This window comes from Taudactylus pleione, unplaced genomic scaffold (genome assembly GCF_031769625.1).
Source record: "Taudactylus pleione unplaced genomic scaffold, aTauple2 ptg000536l, whole genome shotgun sequence".
NCBI classification, from domain to species: Eukaryota; Metazoa; Chordata; class Amphibia; order Anura; family Myobatrachidae; genus Taudactylus; species Taudactylus pleione.
In genome coordinates, this window is record NW_028284938.1 from 4,664,482 (window position 1) to 4,681,014 (window position 16,533).

The 16,533-nt window shown below is 41.2% G+C and overlaps 1 protein-coding gene across 2 annotated transcripts in view; it reads left to right on the top strand.

Annotated features, from left to right (window-relative positions):
• TBCCD1 (TBCC domain containing 1) overlaps positions 1-16,533 on the top strand; it is a 103,665-nt gene that overhangs the window by 17,957 nt on the left and 69,175 nt on the right. For both annotated transcript variants that reach the window (XM_088451052.1, XM_088451053.1), the window contains exon 3: positions 12,140-12,506. In XM_088451052.1, coding sequence (XP_088307178.1) covers positions 12,140-12,506 — 367 coding nt within the window. The remainder of the gene's footprint in view (positions 1-12,139; positions 12,507-16,533) is intronic.

Here is a 16,533-nt window from a genome sequence, read left to right on the forward strand (position 1 = left end):
TTATTTGAGTTGTCAGTATCTTACCGACGAGTGATCTCTACACCCAGAAGTGTTGCAGGCCCTGGTAAATGGATGAGGGCTTCCAGAAGTCGATCTCATGGCATCCGGTCTAATCCACAAGGTCCCCACAAGGGATCCCTCAGCTCTGGCAGCAGATGCTCGGTCTCTTCTGTGGTCGTCCTGCCTAATTTAAATGGTGGCGTCCGCTCAGATTTATCAGGAGGCTAGTTTAAGCGTCTGGTGCTCCTCGTATACTCAGCGCTCCCTCCCGTGTGGGCAGTTTTGGAACGTCCCCTGCTTAACGCCAGTGTCCCGCAGTAGTTGGTGGAGAAAAGAGGATTTTTGTTCTCGCCAGTAAAATCCACGGGGGACATTGGGCGACCTCCTCCTTGTGCTCTGTGATTTTGTTTGTGGTCTCTCTGTTGAACGTTGACTGTTGTGTGTTGCCTGTTTTCCGATGGTTGCTGCAGGTTGCTTTTCCAGCTTGGGTCCTGTTGTTGTCCTGTGGGTTATGGATGTTTTTTCCTGTTCTTCTGTTTCTCCCTCCTCTCGGACCCCCCTTGGCACGCCAGGTTCCGTGAGACTCTGCTAGCACTGGGCTATTTTTTGCTAAAAATGTGTCATAGTACAATGTGACTAGGACGCAGCAGCGAACTCTGCTGATTTATTTGATATGCTGGTGCTTCCTAGTCCCATCGCATTGCGACTTGGATTTTTTTGTGGGACCTGGCACACCGAGAGGGACTTTTTAACGAGACTGTTGTAAAGATTTAGTATGTATGTATGTATATATATATGTATGTATGTGTGTGTGTGTGTGTGTGTGTGTGTGTGTGTGTGTGTGTGTGTGTGTGTGTGTATGTATGTGTATATATATATGTATATATTATATAATATATACACACACACACACACTAATCCTGCTCTTCGTGATCATTGATAAGTAAACTTGTGCTTTGTTATAGTTGATGGGTTTTTTTTTTGTTATATAGTGTGTATTGGGTTTTTTTGTTTGATTTTATTAAAACTGCGATCAAACTTTTGTTCCCTCTGCGTTCCAATGAGGAATGCATTGTGTTTTTCTGTCCTTGTGCTGAGCTTATCCCATGTGGGGCAACTAACTTGTAAGGGCCCTGACCAGTAAAATCGTCCATATGATATGCTGGAGATGTTATTAGAAAGTCACCACAAATGTGTTTAACACCATAGTTGACCCAGTCCACACAGAAACCCCAGTTTACTTATGCTATAGTGCCCTCCATGCTGGTGATGTGAAGGGCAACACCCTGGCCTTCCTGTTAGTCTGGCACTGTTACCACAGTTTTAAGCAGGGTACTGGTTACATTCTCCTGGTTGATTGACTTAAGGCGGGTATCCGCTACCCGACAGTGAATAGACTGAACGATAACGATATCGTTATCGTTCAGTCGTTCACTACACTGCAGGGTTCCCACACTGAACGATATGTCATTCAGTGCAGGCACAATCAATTATCTGCAAACATGCTGAACCTGACGATATCGTCAGGTAGACCAGCATGTTTGCACGATGATAGATGTCTAAAAGACCAAATTTTCAAACGATTATCGAACGCTATCGATATCATCGTTTAATTCCTCATTTTAATCGTCTAGTGGATAGGCACCTTAAGATTTACTTATCCTGTGTCTAGCACCTTCTAAAAGACAATAGCTAGAATCTGGTTGCTATGGGCAACAACTCCACTTTTTTTTTTTTTTTTAGTAAATATACCCCTTTGGCTTTTAAAAACCCTCAATAAACACACCGATGCAGGAAAGGATTGAAAGAACTGAAACTCATTTCTTCCATTCCCTCCTCTATTACACATTAGTTACAAAATTCAGATTTTCCACCATGACTATTTTTTAATGAAATTGGGCAGAAATCCCCAGAATTGTAAGTGTTTGCTAAATAGGTGAGTTGGTAGTGTTCACGCTAGGTCCGGCGCCGGACCTAGAAAGGGGCACGCGTGCCTGAAAAGGGAACGTGTCTTTAAGATGCTCCCCCTTTTCATCATTCTTGGGGGTGTGACCTGCACTTACGGACGTGTCAGGCTGCCCCCCAGCCCACCTGTCTCTTTGAATAGATGCCAGTGGTGATCGCTGCATCGCAAATTTTCCCATACGGGAACACTAGGGCCTCCATGGTCAAATATGTTCTGGATGGCTGCCAACCCTTTTTGTTTCTACAAAAGATGAGAAATTGTGAGGCAGTGAAATCTGGATTTCCCGGTACAAATTTAGTGGTGTAGGGATTTTAATTGAAATGTTTGTGTATGAAGGACCATGCTCTATAGGTATCCATGAAGAATAGAGTGTGTGTGTGTGTGATTCCCCTCTGCAATTTTGAGCTAGGTAAATGGAGCAAAGCTGCAGGGGCAAAAAAAAAGGCGCAAACAATACTTCTTCCAGAAGTCGATTAGTGAAATTAGATTGGCCTAGACACCAGTTCGAGCTATAACTAAAAGCAGTGGTGCAGGAGTAAGTGAAAATATCAGGAAGGCCCAACCCTCCCTTGGTTTTAGGATGAAGTAAACGAATCCTAGGTTTTTTATGATTCCATAAGAAACATTGAAATGCTGCCGTGCATTTAGAAGCATTGGCTTTAGAAAGAAACATAGTTATCATTTGAAGTGGGTACACTAATTTAGAAAATAAAACACTTTTGATGACAGCTGCTTGTCCCAATATAGAAAGTGGAGGTGAGATCCAGTGCTGAAGTTTTTGCTAAATTTTTGTTATAATTGGTGGGAATTTGGCATTCTATATTTGTATAGATGGCATAATAATGCCCAGATATTTAAATTTTGAAGAAAAAGCAGAAGGGGAGTAAATCTGGTCTAGATAATGGAAGATTTTTTGATTTGGCTACATTTATTTTAATATCCTGTAAAAAGAACTAAAAACTGATGAGATGTAGAAAAGCTGGAATAGATGTGAAAGGGTGAGAGATAAAAAGCAAGTCATAGGCGAACAAAGATAATTTGAGTTCGATAGTACCTATTTGGATACCATTTGAATTGTTGATCAGACCGTAGCGCAACTGCTAGAGGTTCCAGAACCAATGCAAACAAAAGGAGAGATATGTAGCAACCCTGCCGGGTACCTCGTTGGATAGCAATAGGGAGTGCTATATAGTCATTAGCTACTATTTGTGAAGAGGAGGATATATTTAGCATTTGAATAAGTGACAAAAATTGGGGGAGAAATCCAAATTTGCGGAGCGACTCGTACACCACCAGGGTAGAAATCACCAATTTGAGCCAGTCTGCAATAAGGATATGGGGCGAAAGGAAGCGTGTAGGGTCGGCTCTCTACCAGGCTTTGGTAAAAACTTTGATGAAAGCATCATTAAAATAAGTGGGTAGTGCCTTTTTTGAAAGTATGGAATTATAAAGCCTTGTAAGTCGGAATACTATAGAGGATTTGAGACATTTATAGAATTATCCTGTGAATCCGTCAGTACCCGGTGATTTTCCAGATTTAAGGGGCCTAGGTTTCAAAGCTGGGAGAGAGATAAAATTGTAACAAATCGCCAACCAATCAGCTCGTAAATATCATTTTCAAAACACAGCCTAAAAAAATGTAAATTGGAAGCTGATTGCTTAGTACTTTATCTCACAATTTTATCTCTCACAGCTTTGATACATAGACCCCTAAGGATTCAGTGATGGGGTCAACTAATGAAGAGATTTGACCTTCAGTTAAACTTGGAAGTGATATGGAATCCCAGAAATATTTATTATGCAAATTAATAGGATCTTGAGAGTATAATTTAGAGTAAAAAAAAAAGTGTAAAACTTCTAATATTGCGGGACCTGAAGTGTGAGACGTGACTGTCTCATCAGTTAAAGCTAAAATAGCTGAGCTAGTTCTGTCACCACACAAGAGGTTAGAAAGAAGTTTACTATTTTTATTACAATGAATATGATATTGGTATCTATTACTATGAATTCTTTTATCCCCAATATGTTAAATCAGGGTGTCAAAAGCCAATTTACATTCCTTAAATTTCGCTTTTTGGGGAGTGGATGGAGAATGACGTATTAGTTTTAAGCTTGAGTCAAATCGGACTAGGAAGATCGTAACTTCTCGAACTGGTGTCTTTTGTGATGATATAAATGAAAGGATCTTACCTCTTGTCACGGTCCTGCGGCCCGACTCTCCAGATACGCCAATCTGAGAATCGCCGCCCGTGACTTTTACAGGTCACCTCAGCACGTGTGGTTAAATAAACTGGGTAACTGCCACCAGCAGAAGAAAACTGTAATGCTAAACCATAAGGTGGGCTTCTGCTCCAACGTGTGCACACAATTATCAATACTTAGAAAAATAGGTAACATGAGCCATATGAGGCCTTATGAGGTCTTGGGTCATAAAAACAGAGTTTTAGAGCTATAATTAATGTGTTAATTCAAGAATATCTTCAAAGCTTAGTTACAAAAAGTTACACAAATATAATAAAGGTAAAAAAAGATTCACACAACTACTCGCAAGTTCAGAAATAAAATAAAATGCAATAGTAAAACCACGTCACTTAAGTGGTTGTGGGATGAAGCTGTCCCAGCGGAGAACTCCGGATCATGTGTACCTTTTTGATAGCCTCTCTCGGAATGAACACTGAACTACCAGGGTGTTACATTTTCTCCAGGCACCCCCCCCCCCCCCACCCCCCCCCCTCACCTCCCTCCCTGGGGTGATTTTTAACCCTTGTCAGCTCAAAGTGTATTGTCCATCCAGCAGGAGCTCCAGGGTTTCTCGGTCATTCGAGCAGGGGTTCTTGTATTATACCTTCAGCTCTTTTGTGAAGCTTGGACTCATAGGCTTATGTCAATAAACTTACATACTGATTAGGTGAGAGAATTCTCACCTCTGATGACTGAGTGTCTCTGGTATAAGCAACCCTTCTTTGATCTCTGACCCTAGATAGAACACAGGGCTCTTAAGGACTGGTTATCAAGGGTCTGGCCAGATGTCATGTAATTTCCCCTGATATATTTCTTATATGCTATATACAATTTGACATAATTATGGCAGGAAAGCAGAACTTCCTGTAACCGCTTTCAACCTTTGCTGCTCATCTTCAAAGGCCTTGTCATCTTCTACACACAGATAACATTACATATACATTTTCAAAGGGAAAGTTACATGTTTATGCTGACACGATATCATGCGCAGTTATGCCCATGCTGAAGCGAAATCCGCTTTCCGCGACACATCAATATTGCTTTTGCCGTTTGCCAGTTAAGAGCTGGATTTTGTTGGTGCTGGGAATTAGCAAAGTGATATTCGTTCCAGGCAGATTGTAGAACATCCTGAAATTTAGAGGAGGAGGTCAGAAAAGAGGGAAAGCGCCATTGTCTAAAACAGCCAAAGGGTACAGCAGATTCCAACCTAATCCAAACAAGAACATGATCCGACAACCCCAACGTCTCTATACCAGAATCATATATATTAAAGGCTAGTGTAGAAGAAGGAAGTAAATAAATTCTAGAAAATGTAGAGTGAGGAGCCGAATAGAAAGTGTATTCTTTATCTATTGTGTGATGGAGTCGCCATATGTCTACTAAATGAAGCCTTCTAAGAATGCCTACACGCCGGGCTCTAATGGGGGTGGAGGCTGCAGATTGTTGGTCCATATATTGGGAAGCCACGATGTTTAAATCTCCACCTAGAATCACAGTGGAATCGACGTATGGGCACAATAAGTTAGCAAGAGAAATAAAGAACTGTTTATCATAGATTGCAAGAGCTTAAAGAGCATAAAATTTGCATATTGTAATATTTTAACAACAAGCAACCGTCTGGATCTGATCGTTAGTGGAGAATGGTGAAAGGTAAATTTCTTTTTATTAGAATGGTAATGCCACGAGACTTGGAGTTATATGAGGGATAAACCAACATGTCCCAACATGGAAAGTTTCTAGTATATTAAGATATGAAATAATTTGGCGGCGTTTAGCTGGAGTATTAATGCAAATTTTTAGATAATGCATAGTACATAAAGTATAAGGTATCACCAGAGCCGCATCCGAGTCGGGTTGAGAATCAAAACAAAAATCCGGCAAGACACATTGCATCATTAAATTGTACTGTTCTGATAGTTAAAAGTAAATATATTCTGTATATGGCAATCTTGAACGAAAAAATTAGAGAATTGGGAAAGGGACCTCTAGAAGGTCCTTCAAACAAATGAATAATAATTCTCAAAACATAAAACCAACCAACCAACCAACCAAGTTAGTCAACATGGGTAAACACTGAGCAGTGATCACTTCCCATTAAAAAAAGATAGTACAGTGACACATCAACTAAACAACTCGAGACTTGATATACATTATATACTGTGTGTGTATGTGTATATAATATATATATAAAAAAAACAGGAATGTGGGGGCGCCACATCAAGCATTAAACAAGATAAAATTTATTGGCAAATAAAAACAAGCAGAGCGTGCATACCAGAACAAGCGGGTAACCACCACGAAGTATAACCGCAAAAGTAGTGGAAAGGTGCTCCCAGACGGTGTCCCGAATGTCTCCAGGACCCCTTCCGAATTATATGTTCTATATTGTGTGATAACACACACGAGATAAATCCTATAATATATGCAATATGAGCCAACAAAATTACATAATCAAACATGAAAATAGGATTGAAAAATTAGTGGTAGCCATATGGTTAACCCGAGGGTAAACAATATTAAACTGGTCTTACGGATAGCGCATACACCAAAATATAATAATTACAGATGACGATCATGTAGATAAGGCTGATGACTTCTTTTCTTCATTGTAGCCTGAATCCTGGAATAGGCGAAGTCTTGCTGGAAACAGCAAGGTGAATTTCTTCTGTGTTTTTATCAGTTTGGAACACACAGGCGACATCCCTTTGCGGGCGCGAGAGACTCCTGACGAATAATTATGAAACATCAGCAAATGGTGATTCTGCCATTCAATGGTGCCTTTTTTACATGCTGCAATTTCACCCATAAATTGTAGATCTACTTTTTACCCTGCACACGTACGTGGAGTTTGGGCAGGTGTAGAGGATTTAGTGATTTTTTTCGTAACCACTAGATGGTGGTAGAATACAAAAAGTGATCTATAAAACAGCAGTAAATCACACGATTAATACATCTCATAATGGTACAGTCCAGCCTCTGTAAAGAGAGAGTGTTCTTTAGATTATAATCATACAGATAATCTAATATAGCTAAAATATGGTTCGCATTAGTTTCACTGAAAAATAAAAATTATAGCTGAGAAATAGGGACCCTTCCCAGGCATAATCACTTAAAAAATGCAGGCATTGGCGGTGAGAGATGTTTTTAGAAAACTTCCAAAGGCCAAGACAAAAAATAAAATTCAGAAGAGAAAATAATGTAGAAACTGTAGACTTGATTCTCTGCAATGGAGCATACAGTAATTGTTATGGTAGCTGTGTGTCTCCTCTGGTGATGTATGATGTTAGTGAGACAAGATGGCAGCGTCCATCTCCCTCTATAGCCTCTTTCAGCCCAGAGATAAAGAGGGAATACAGCCCAGTAGTGCCGATTCTCTAGAGCAGCGGACCGGTCATGGGTACCCCGCTCAGCCCATCTGGCGGGCAGTGAGCCTGTGCTCCCAGACGGGTGAGGCAGGCAGCGGGATGGAATGCCGCCAGCGAGCAACGGAGAAGTAAGTCCGGAGACACTGGATTCAGCCTCCATTTGTGCCACAGCGTCCTGGGGGCCGGTGGAAAAGATCACGGCAGGAAAGCAGCTAAGTTGCGGCGGGGTTAAATGATAATTGGAGTCCCCGAGCAGGAGCTCAATGGCGCTGCGTCTTGCTCACTCTGCTACCAAGCCACCCACCCGCTATAATTTGATTATATTAAGTACATTTTAACTCCATTCCCTCTCCATGCACTCGCCTTCTGCATCCAAACACAGTTGCATTTTTATTTTCCATTTATCAAGGCTGTGCTGTAGCTCATTATCTCAGCAGTCTCAACAGTGGTCGTTTTCTTCTTTACCTCAGTAACTGATGCAAAATGGGTTCCCTTGAGTACAGGTTTGACATAGGGCAAAGAAACAAGTCACACGGTGCTATGTTTGGCGAGTATGGAAGGTGTTCTAGGACTGCAAACTGTTTCTCAGCCAAAAACCTCTTCACAGAGAGAGCTGTGAGAGCTGGTGTGTTGTCCTGATGGAGGATTTTTCCACAACTACCGTATATACTCGAGTATAAGCCGACTTTTTCAGCACATTTTTTGTGCTGAAAAAGTACCCCCTCGGCTTATACTCGAGTGAAGTGTAGCGCTGACCGGACGGAGTTCGGTCAGCGCTACACAGCACAAACACACAGCCGCCGGAGCCGGCAGCTGCGTGTTTGCTGTAATCAGCAGCCGCGAAAAGTCTTTCACTCTCAGCGGCTGCTGCTGTCCCCACTGCGGGAGCCATCTTCCGGCTACCGCAGTGGGTAATGGGAGAGACGTCATGTGTAATGACGTCTCTCCCATACAAAGCGGCCGGAGGAGCTGTTAGCGGCGGGACCAGGAGCGGGAGTTTCAGGTAAGTGATTGATTTTTTTTTTTTTATTTATTCTTATTACTTTTCTCTCTACTGAGGGTGGGGGGACTACAGGGGGCAATTACTACAGGGGGCACTATAAAAAGGGTTATTACCACTGGGGGAACTACAAGGGGGGATTACTACAGGGGGCACTAAAAGGGGTTATTACCACTGGGGGAACTACCAGGGGGGGATTACTACAGGGGGCACTAAAAGGGGGGATTACCACTGGGGGCACTACCAGGAGGGATTACTACTGGGGGCACTACCAGGAGGGATCACTACTGGGGGCACAACCAGGGGGAATTACTACTGGGGGCACTACCAGCTGCTGCCATTTCCCACCCTAGGCTTATACTCGAGTCAATAAGTTTTTCCAGCTTTTTGTGGTAAAAGTAGGTACCTCGGCTTATATTCGGGTCGACTTATACTTGAGTATATACGTTAGGTCCTCTTCTGGTTCTTCCCACAGGGTTGCTAGAACAATTTTTGTAGTAATGTTGATTCACTGTTGTGCCTTTTGGTACCCAGTCTTCCAAAACAACACCCTTGATATCAAAGAAAACAAACAAATATATATCATTTGTGCTTTAAACAAAGTTTCTGTACATTGAACCATCAAAGAGCAAAGGTTTCACTTTCTCAGTCATGCTAAAAATATTCCTTATTTCAGAATATTTGGATATGGGAGACTCCACCTATATATATCCATGAAGCAAACCCCCCGTTATTTATGTATTATCGTGAGCGATTTAAAAATGTTCAGTGCTGCGTTTTCTGTTTTTATTTATCTAAGCAATGTGGTCACAGGCCACTTTGCACCCCAGGCCTGGAAATGGCCGTGGATTTTTGAATTTGTGCATGTAATATATAAATAAATAATAATAAAAAAAAAAATATATATATATATATATAATCTTTTTTGTGTGAAGCTAAATAGCCTCACCAAACAGAAAAAAACAGACAGCACTCCTTGTTAGAAACGTGAACATTTTTTATTAAAAAGTATGAACATTAGTACAGAGCAATATCTTACTAATGTTGGTAAGGCTATTGAGCTTCACACAAAAAAGAAAGCCTGCATATATCAATTTATAGGGGGGCACCCTGCATCTTTATATTTATTGTCCTGAGTGCCGAACTACCTTGGACGCGCTATATATATATATATATTCTCTATTCTTTTTACTCTCTTCAGCGCCAGGACATGGAGCATAGCTCCGCGCAAGGCTGTGATTTATCCGCCATCCCTTGAGTAAGAGAGCAGAGATGACCATTGGTGGACGAAACCATCGATGTGCATCAATTATCTGATATATCTATTTTCCAATCAGAAAATCGATTTTATTTGTTTTTTATTTTTTTTTTTGTGGGTGTTGATATTAGTATCGATGGTTCCATGAATCTTTTTGATCATGGTTAAATAGTTTTAAAGCTCAAGTTGATGCACAATATACCATAAAAATGTCTACTTGTATGCTATGTTGTGTTTTAAAAAAATATATATATTTTTATTTTATAAAATTGTGTTGGATAAGTGTTAAATAGATGTTCTTGAGCTAATTCAATCATTAAAAAAACTGACAGTTTCTGAGCAGTTTTTGGAAAAAAATATTAGCAGTTAAGTGGTTAAAGCTGCCATTTTTTAATGAAAAATGTGCTATTAACAGTTTTTATTAATATTGCTTTTACAGCTCACCTAATTGAGCTAGAGAGTTGGGCAAGGTCTAATTTTAAACATATTTTTATAGGCTTTCATATTATATATAACAGCAGTATGTTTTTAATGCAAACAAAATGTTTTTTAATTTTTTCATATCAAAATTTAGATTTTCTCAAATAGCCATATTTTCAAAAAGTGTTCGTAAATTCCCAAAGTTTTATTTTGGGGTCATGATGGAATCATCTGCTACATGAGGTTTTCTCTGTGGACTGCTCGTTAAAATAATGAAAATGAGAACGATCTAGGCTGTTCTTTATGTTAAATAAATTTCCTTAAACAATCCCTTTGATATATATCCAGTACAATGACATACTATGTTAATCTTAAAATATTAAAAACTTATTTGATAATTTTATGCTTTTACATATTTTAAGCATACTACATACAGATCATTACCATTTGGTGTTGCTGCTATGGTGGATGGTGCTACTTGTTGGGTTGAAACTGGCTGAAGGTTTAATTTGTTAGTATTTCCATGTCAGAAAAGGTGTACATTCGACCTGTTGGAGTTAACGGATTCACCTTACACAGAAATCTACCATAGGAATCCATAAATTATCTGGCTTCCCTTGTTATGAAAAGGATGGTGATTGATCAGCTGGAGGAGGAATGTCACTTACACTTAATCGTTGTTGTCATCTTTCTCCAGAATAAATGCAAGCCACCATTTGTTGTCATAGACAGCAGTTACATACCCTCTATGGGACTATAGCGATAGCGCTTGTCGCTTAATCAGAGTGCAGTGTGCAGTGCCGCTGCTTAGTCATCAGGACTGTTTTGACTGTCCTGGCAGTGGCTGGAGGGTTTTTGGGGTCCAGCAGTTACTGGGGAAATGCACTACAGGGAAATAATTCCCATGAGACTCTGCTTAGGGATGAGAGAGCATGTGCTGAGCCCATCACATGCTCCTCTGACCTGTGGAGATCAGTAGCAGCTCCATGGGCTGTGCCTTTTCTTCTCTGCCTGGTCGGGTGACTGAGGCTTCTTTTCTTCACTAATTAAAGCCCACCCAAATGTCACCTGCCCCATGACCACTTGTAGTGGTCCAGAAAAATGTAAAAGGCGGGCCTATTTAACATAATTGAAGTGTCTTTCCACATGGAGTATCTTTCCATTTAAGTTTGCGCGCCTGCACAAAAGTGGGAGCAGGCGCTGTCTATAGAATCTCATCCCTAAACACACCTGAGTGGAATGTGCATCCTCTAATGAAGTGAACTGGAAAAAATATTGTTTTGTTGATTTTCTCAGATGTGTAGTTACTCAATAAATACAATTTTCATGAATCATTTAAAAAATGAAAGCTCTTTTAGCAAGTGATTCCATCATGATCCCAAAATAAGACACTGGGGTTTTAATAACAATAACAGTGTGAACAATTATTAAGTGTTTTCAAAAAAATTTTGAAAAACAAATCTAAAATTTTGATTAAAAGAAAAAAAATATATATATATATATATATATACACACATTTTTTTTTTATTATTTTCTTTTTTTACATAACACAGCAGTATGTTTCAATATCATATGAAAACCCATACAAAGAGGTTTAAAAAATGAGACCTTACCCAACTGTACTTAGCCTAAGATTTGGGGGGTTTTCTTTATACCATGGCATGATTCATTATACCAAATATTATTAAAATTGGAGAATGTAAGGTAGAATTTTTTGGGAAATTGTGTTGATTTGATGCAGAATGACCCTTGAGTATAATTTCCCACAGTTTTTTTTTCTATTGTTTTAATTGAAATGTTATGTTAATGCAGGAATTACTAACCCATTTTCATTTTGCCCAAGCTCTAATATATGCAATTTTGTTTTCTTTCCACACTTTGTTTGCTAGAACTGGGACGATTATTGCCACCATGCATTTATGCAGAATCATATACCATATCTCTTGGAGTTGCTTTTGGACCCTGACCAGCTCACAAAATCCTCCCACTCCACTCAATTTAGCTTGGTGTCTGTTGAGGCTGCTCAAGCGCTTGGCTTTCTCATTGAAGGGACACTGAATAAGAACCTGACCATTCATTCTTTTATTGATTTAGCCCTTTATCAACCACTGCAAGCTAGAAGTGGTTACTCAAAGACAACTGAAACATTCTCGCTGAAAAAGTTACAGGCCTGGATTAAGGAATGCTTTGTATTGAATCCATTTGGAATGTCAGCATGTATAAAGTCTGGACGAAAATTGGCTTGGGCACAACCAAGTAAGAGCTTTTAATATCTCGTGTACTTTCAGTGTGTGTGTGACAGCTTTTTTTTATGTGCATATGCTGGCCCTGAACTGCTCCAGGCTGGGTTGAAAAGAATATTCACCCACCTCACTAGCAGGTAAAGATGGGAGAGGCACTAGTTTTTCTGCCTCTTAGACTAAGTTACAGATTTAGCCAGGAACAGTTTTTGATTATGAAAAACAATTAGTTTCAAAGGAGAAAATGTATATAGTGTTAACTCTAGGTCCGGCGCCGGGCAAGGCTTCTGACCTAGAGAAAGGGCACTCCAGCGTGCGCCCTTGGGGGGTGTGCCCGGCACTTACGTACATGCTGTGCTGCCCCCAAGCTCTCCCTTCTCTGTGAATAGATGCCAAGGGCATGCACCTTTCATCTATTCACCGGTGGTGATCACTACATCGCAGTTTTCCCCACCTGTGGGTGACTGCGGCCTGTGGGTGGGGACAGCACCCGCAGGCTGTTTTACTGGACGCAGCGAAAAGGGGCAATACACATTCTGCTATTATGAAATCAGGCAGGGACTACAGCCTAGCGGGAACACATGTATATTTATGATTATAAATGGAAAATATGGATGTAGATAGTGCAAGTAATTTCCGTATCTGTATTAAAAAAAAAAAAAAAATAACCTTGTTGGAGGATAGAAAATCACTACCCAACACTGGGTAGTAAAGCGAAAATGGTTCAGACACTGAATCCAGTGATGATTGGCAGGTAGTGCATGGGTAGCAACTAAAACTCTTTAAAGCCTTTGAACATAGGGCCTGATGCAGAGTTATATGCAGTAGTAAGATGTAAGTAGTAAGATGTAGCGGCTGAGCCTACAGTATGCAAAAGCAAACTGCTGGCTTCTCTGATCCGAGGCTAGATCTAGAGATGTGACAGGTTGCTCATAATGTCCGCATACAGATGTGTCCACATACATCTAGCCTTCTTGCGCATTAAACAGCCCTTCTAGTAGCGCCAAGCGTCTTTTTGTTTGACTTTTACCTTTGAATGTGTCTTATTCGCACACCGGTGCACATAGAACGCACAAGTAGCTTTTGCTGATTAAAATGATATGCAGCATGCCTATATTCTGTGTGCAACTGCGGGTGTATCTGCATGCGAAACGCTACGTTAGTGTCACAACCGCTGACACTGTAACGTAGCATTTCGCATGCACATACACCCGCAGTTGCACACAGAATATAGGCATGCCCAATATTTTAGTCAGCAGAAGCTGCTTGTGCGTTCTATTCGCACCACTGTGTGAATAAGACGTATTTGAAGGTAAAAAGTGCCATCGAGTTACACGGCACTCACACGTTATGCGTAGCGCAACTTGTGGCGCAGGGAGGATAGATGTATCTGGACATATCTGTAAATCACGCTGCTGGTGTCCAAGGGTGCAGCCATCGGCTTCTGCACGCCAAGAAAACCAGGTCGATTGTCCCTTGTTGTCTGGGATGCTCCATGTCATCGCCCCTTTCCCGCCCCCAAACGGCATCAATCATGCTGTGGCTTAGGGGACATTGCGACCGTCGTTGCAGACACAGATCTGTACATGCGCAATACAGATCATGCGCACATGAGTAAGCCGCCAGGTCCTGTGCAACTTTGCTAACGTTGAGCTTCTTTTTTTTGCCGAACTTGGAATAAAGAAAACTGTGGCTGCTACATTATAGCACTTTGTATACAGATTCAGAGACTCTATTCCATCTTACTTGAAAAGCAATTCCTCACCTAAACTGGATGTTAAAAAAAAAATAAAAAAAAAAAATGCCATTGTACAAGCCATACTGATCAAATTTAAGATTGCATGACTGTGCCAGCCCATTGGGAGGGTGTCCCGCCTTAAGCAACAGGAACAGCATCTAACGCACAATTACAGATTATACCCAGACAGGCCGCTGTCTGTATCACTGGCTTCACTAAGAGGCGTACTGTGTCAATCTGTTAGAAAAAATTAAGGTGTGTTATAGCAAAATGACTTACCCCGCTTGGACACTCCTCAGGATTTGTAATTTCTGATAACGTGTCAAATATTGTGAGAGCTTTACAACTGGGTGAATTTGATTACGTCCCATGCTTTGTGCACACAATCCTCTCTTGTGTTTCTGAATTTTTTAAAAAGAATGTCAGGTTCATAAAACATTTTCAAAAATTACAGGTGTGGGGTGAAAAATGTTGGGACGTTTTCAAGTTTCAGCAGCTGCATGTAAAAGATTGCAGCACCTGCAGGAACAGTTCAATTTGCCATGCCACCACCTGAAGCAAGATGTAGCAACAAGGTGAAGCAATTTGCTTCAGCAAATGAAGGAACAGCAACAAGCCATGACATAGGTAGAGGAGGTGGAACGTGCGTTAGTCCAGCGCAGTGGAGAATACTTTTCATTTTATGCAAGCTACTGAAACTATTTGAAGTAGTAACCTATGAAGTTAGTTTAGACACTGCCAGCTTGAGTCAGGTGATTTCTCTTAGACTACTAGAAAAGCTGCTCGAGAAAATGAAGGTGGAGATGAAACAAAGCGACTCCGCTAAGTATGTTGGACTTGTAGATCAAGTTCTTTATTCGCTTCGCCAGGACCAAAGGGTTGTCAAAATCTTGTCATTGAAATTCTACATTTTGGCGACCAAGCTTGATACTGGTTTAAGTCATACGTAATGTCTTTCTTTTCAACTGACACAGATCTTAAGAGATTCAAAGAGCTTCTTTTGAGCAAGTTTCCAGCTTAAGTGGCACACAACACAACAACTTCTCCTCCTTCAGTTTCTCCTGCAACTGTTGCTGCCAGGAAAAAACTGAGCTTTCCCAAGAGACTCACTGGTGATGAGGATCGGTCTCCCCCATCCTTGAAAAACCTGCCCTTGATCCTAGCACACTCTCCAACTATCAACCCATTTCTCTCCTCTCTTGCTTCCAACTCCTCATTGTTTACAACTGCCTTACCACCTTTCTTTCCTCCCACTCTCTCCTTGACTCATTTCAATATGGCTTCCGTTCACGCCACTGAAAGTACCCTCACGAAAGTCACCAATGATCTCCTTGCTGCCAAATACAAGGGCCACTACTCTCTGCTCATTCTCCTTGACCTCTCTGCTGCTTTTGACACTGTGGACCACCCTCTTCTCCTGCAGATCCTTCACTCCCTTGGTCTATGTGACACTGCCCTCTCCTGGCTGTCCTACCTATCTGACCGTTAGTTCTATCTCCTTTCATGGCTCCTCCTCCCTCCCACTTCCACTAACAGTAGATGTTCCCCAAGGTTCTGTTTTTGGACCTTTCCTATTCTCCCTATATACATTCTCTTTAGGTGAACTCATCAACTCTCTTGACCTCCTTGGGTATTCATGGTGACCCTTGCATATTATATAATCACTCCTGCAAGTTTAATAAACATGGCAGTTAATTTAAAATGTACAAATAGTATGTTCTGACCATTATACCAGTATTTATTGAGATGGGAATGTAGTTAGTATACCAGCGGAGGATGCCGACCGTTTGAAGCCCGACCGAGACTAAAGATAGGCGTCGAAATCCCTACGCCAGTCTATATCCCGACACCGGAATCTTGAAAGCCGCCATTTCGAACGAAGGTACATCGGGGTGTCTTAGCTGTCAGCCGGGGAGAGGTTAGGGTTGGGCACCACTGGGGGGGTGGGGTTAGGGTTAGGCACTAATGGAGGACGGTTAGGTTTAGGCACTAACGGGGAGGGTTAGGGTGCAAGAAGGGAGGGTTAGGGGGAGAAGGGGGCAGGGTTAGTATACTTAAAAGACCCCTGTCGGGGTACCGAGCATCGGGATGCCGCTGTTGGCATTTTGACAGCAGGTATCCCGACTGCCGGCATTTTATACCCAACACATTGAAATGTCTATGCATTAGATCAGGGGTAGCCAACCTCGGTCCTCGAGAGCTACCAACAGTTCATGTTCAGTTCACTGTAGGTAAAATGTTTAGAGTGCATTTGATTTCTTGTGCTTCTACCCATATTCCTAGTGCAGTGTTTACCAAACTTCAT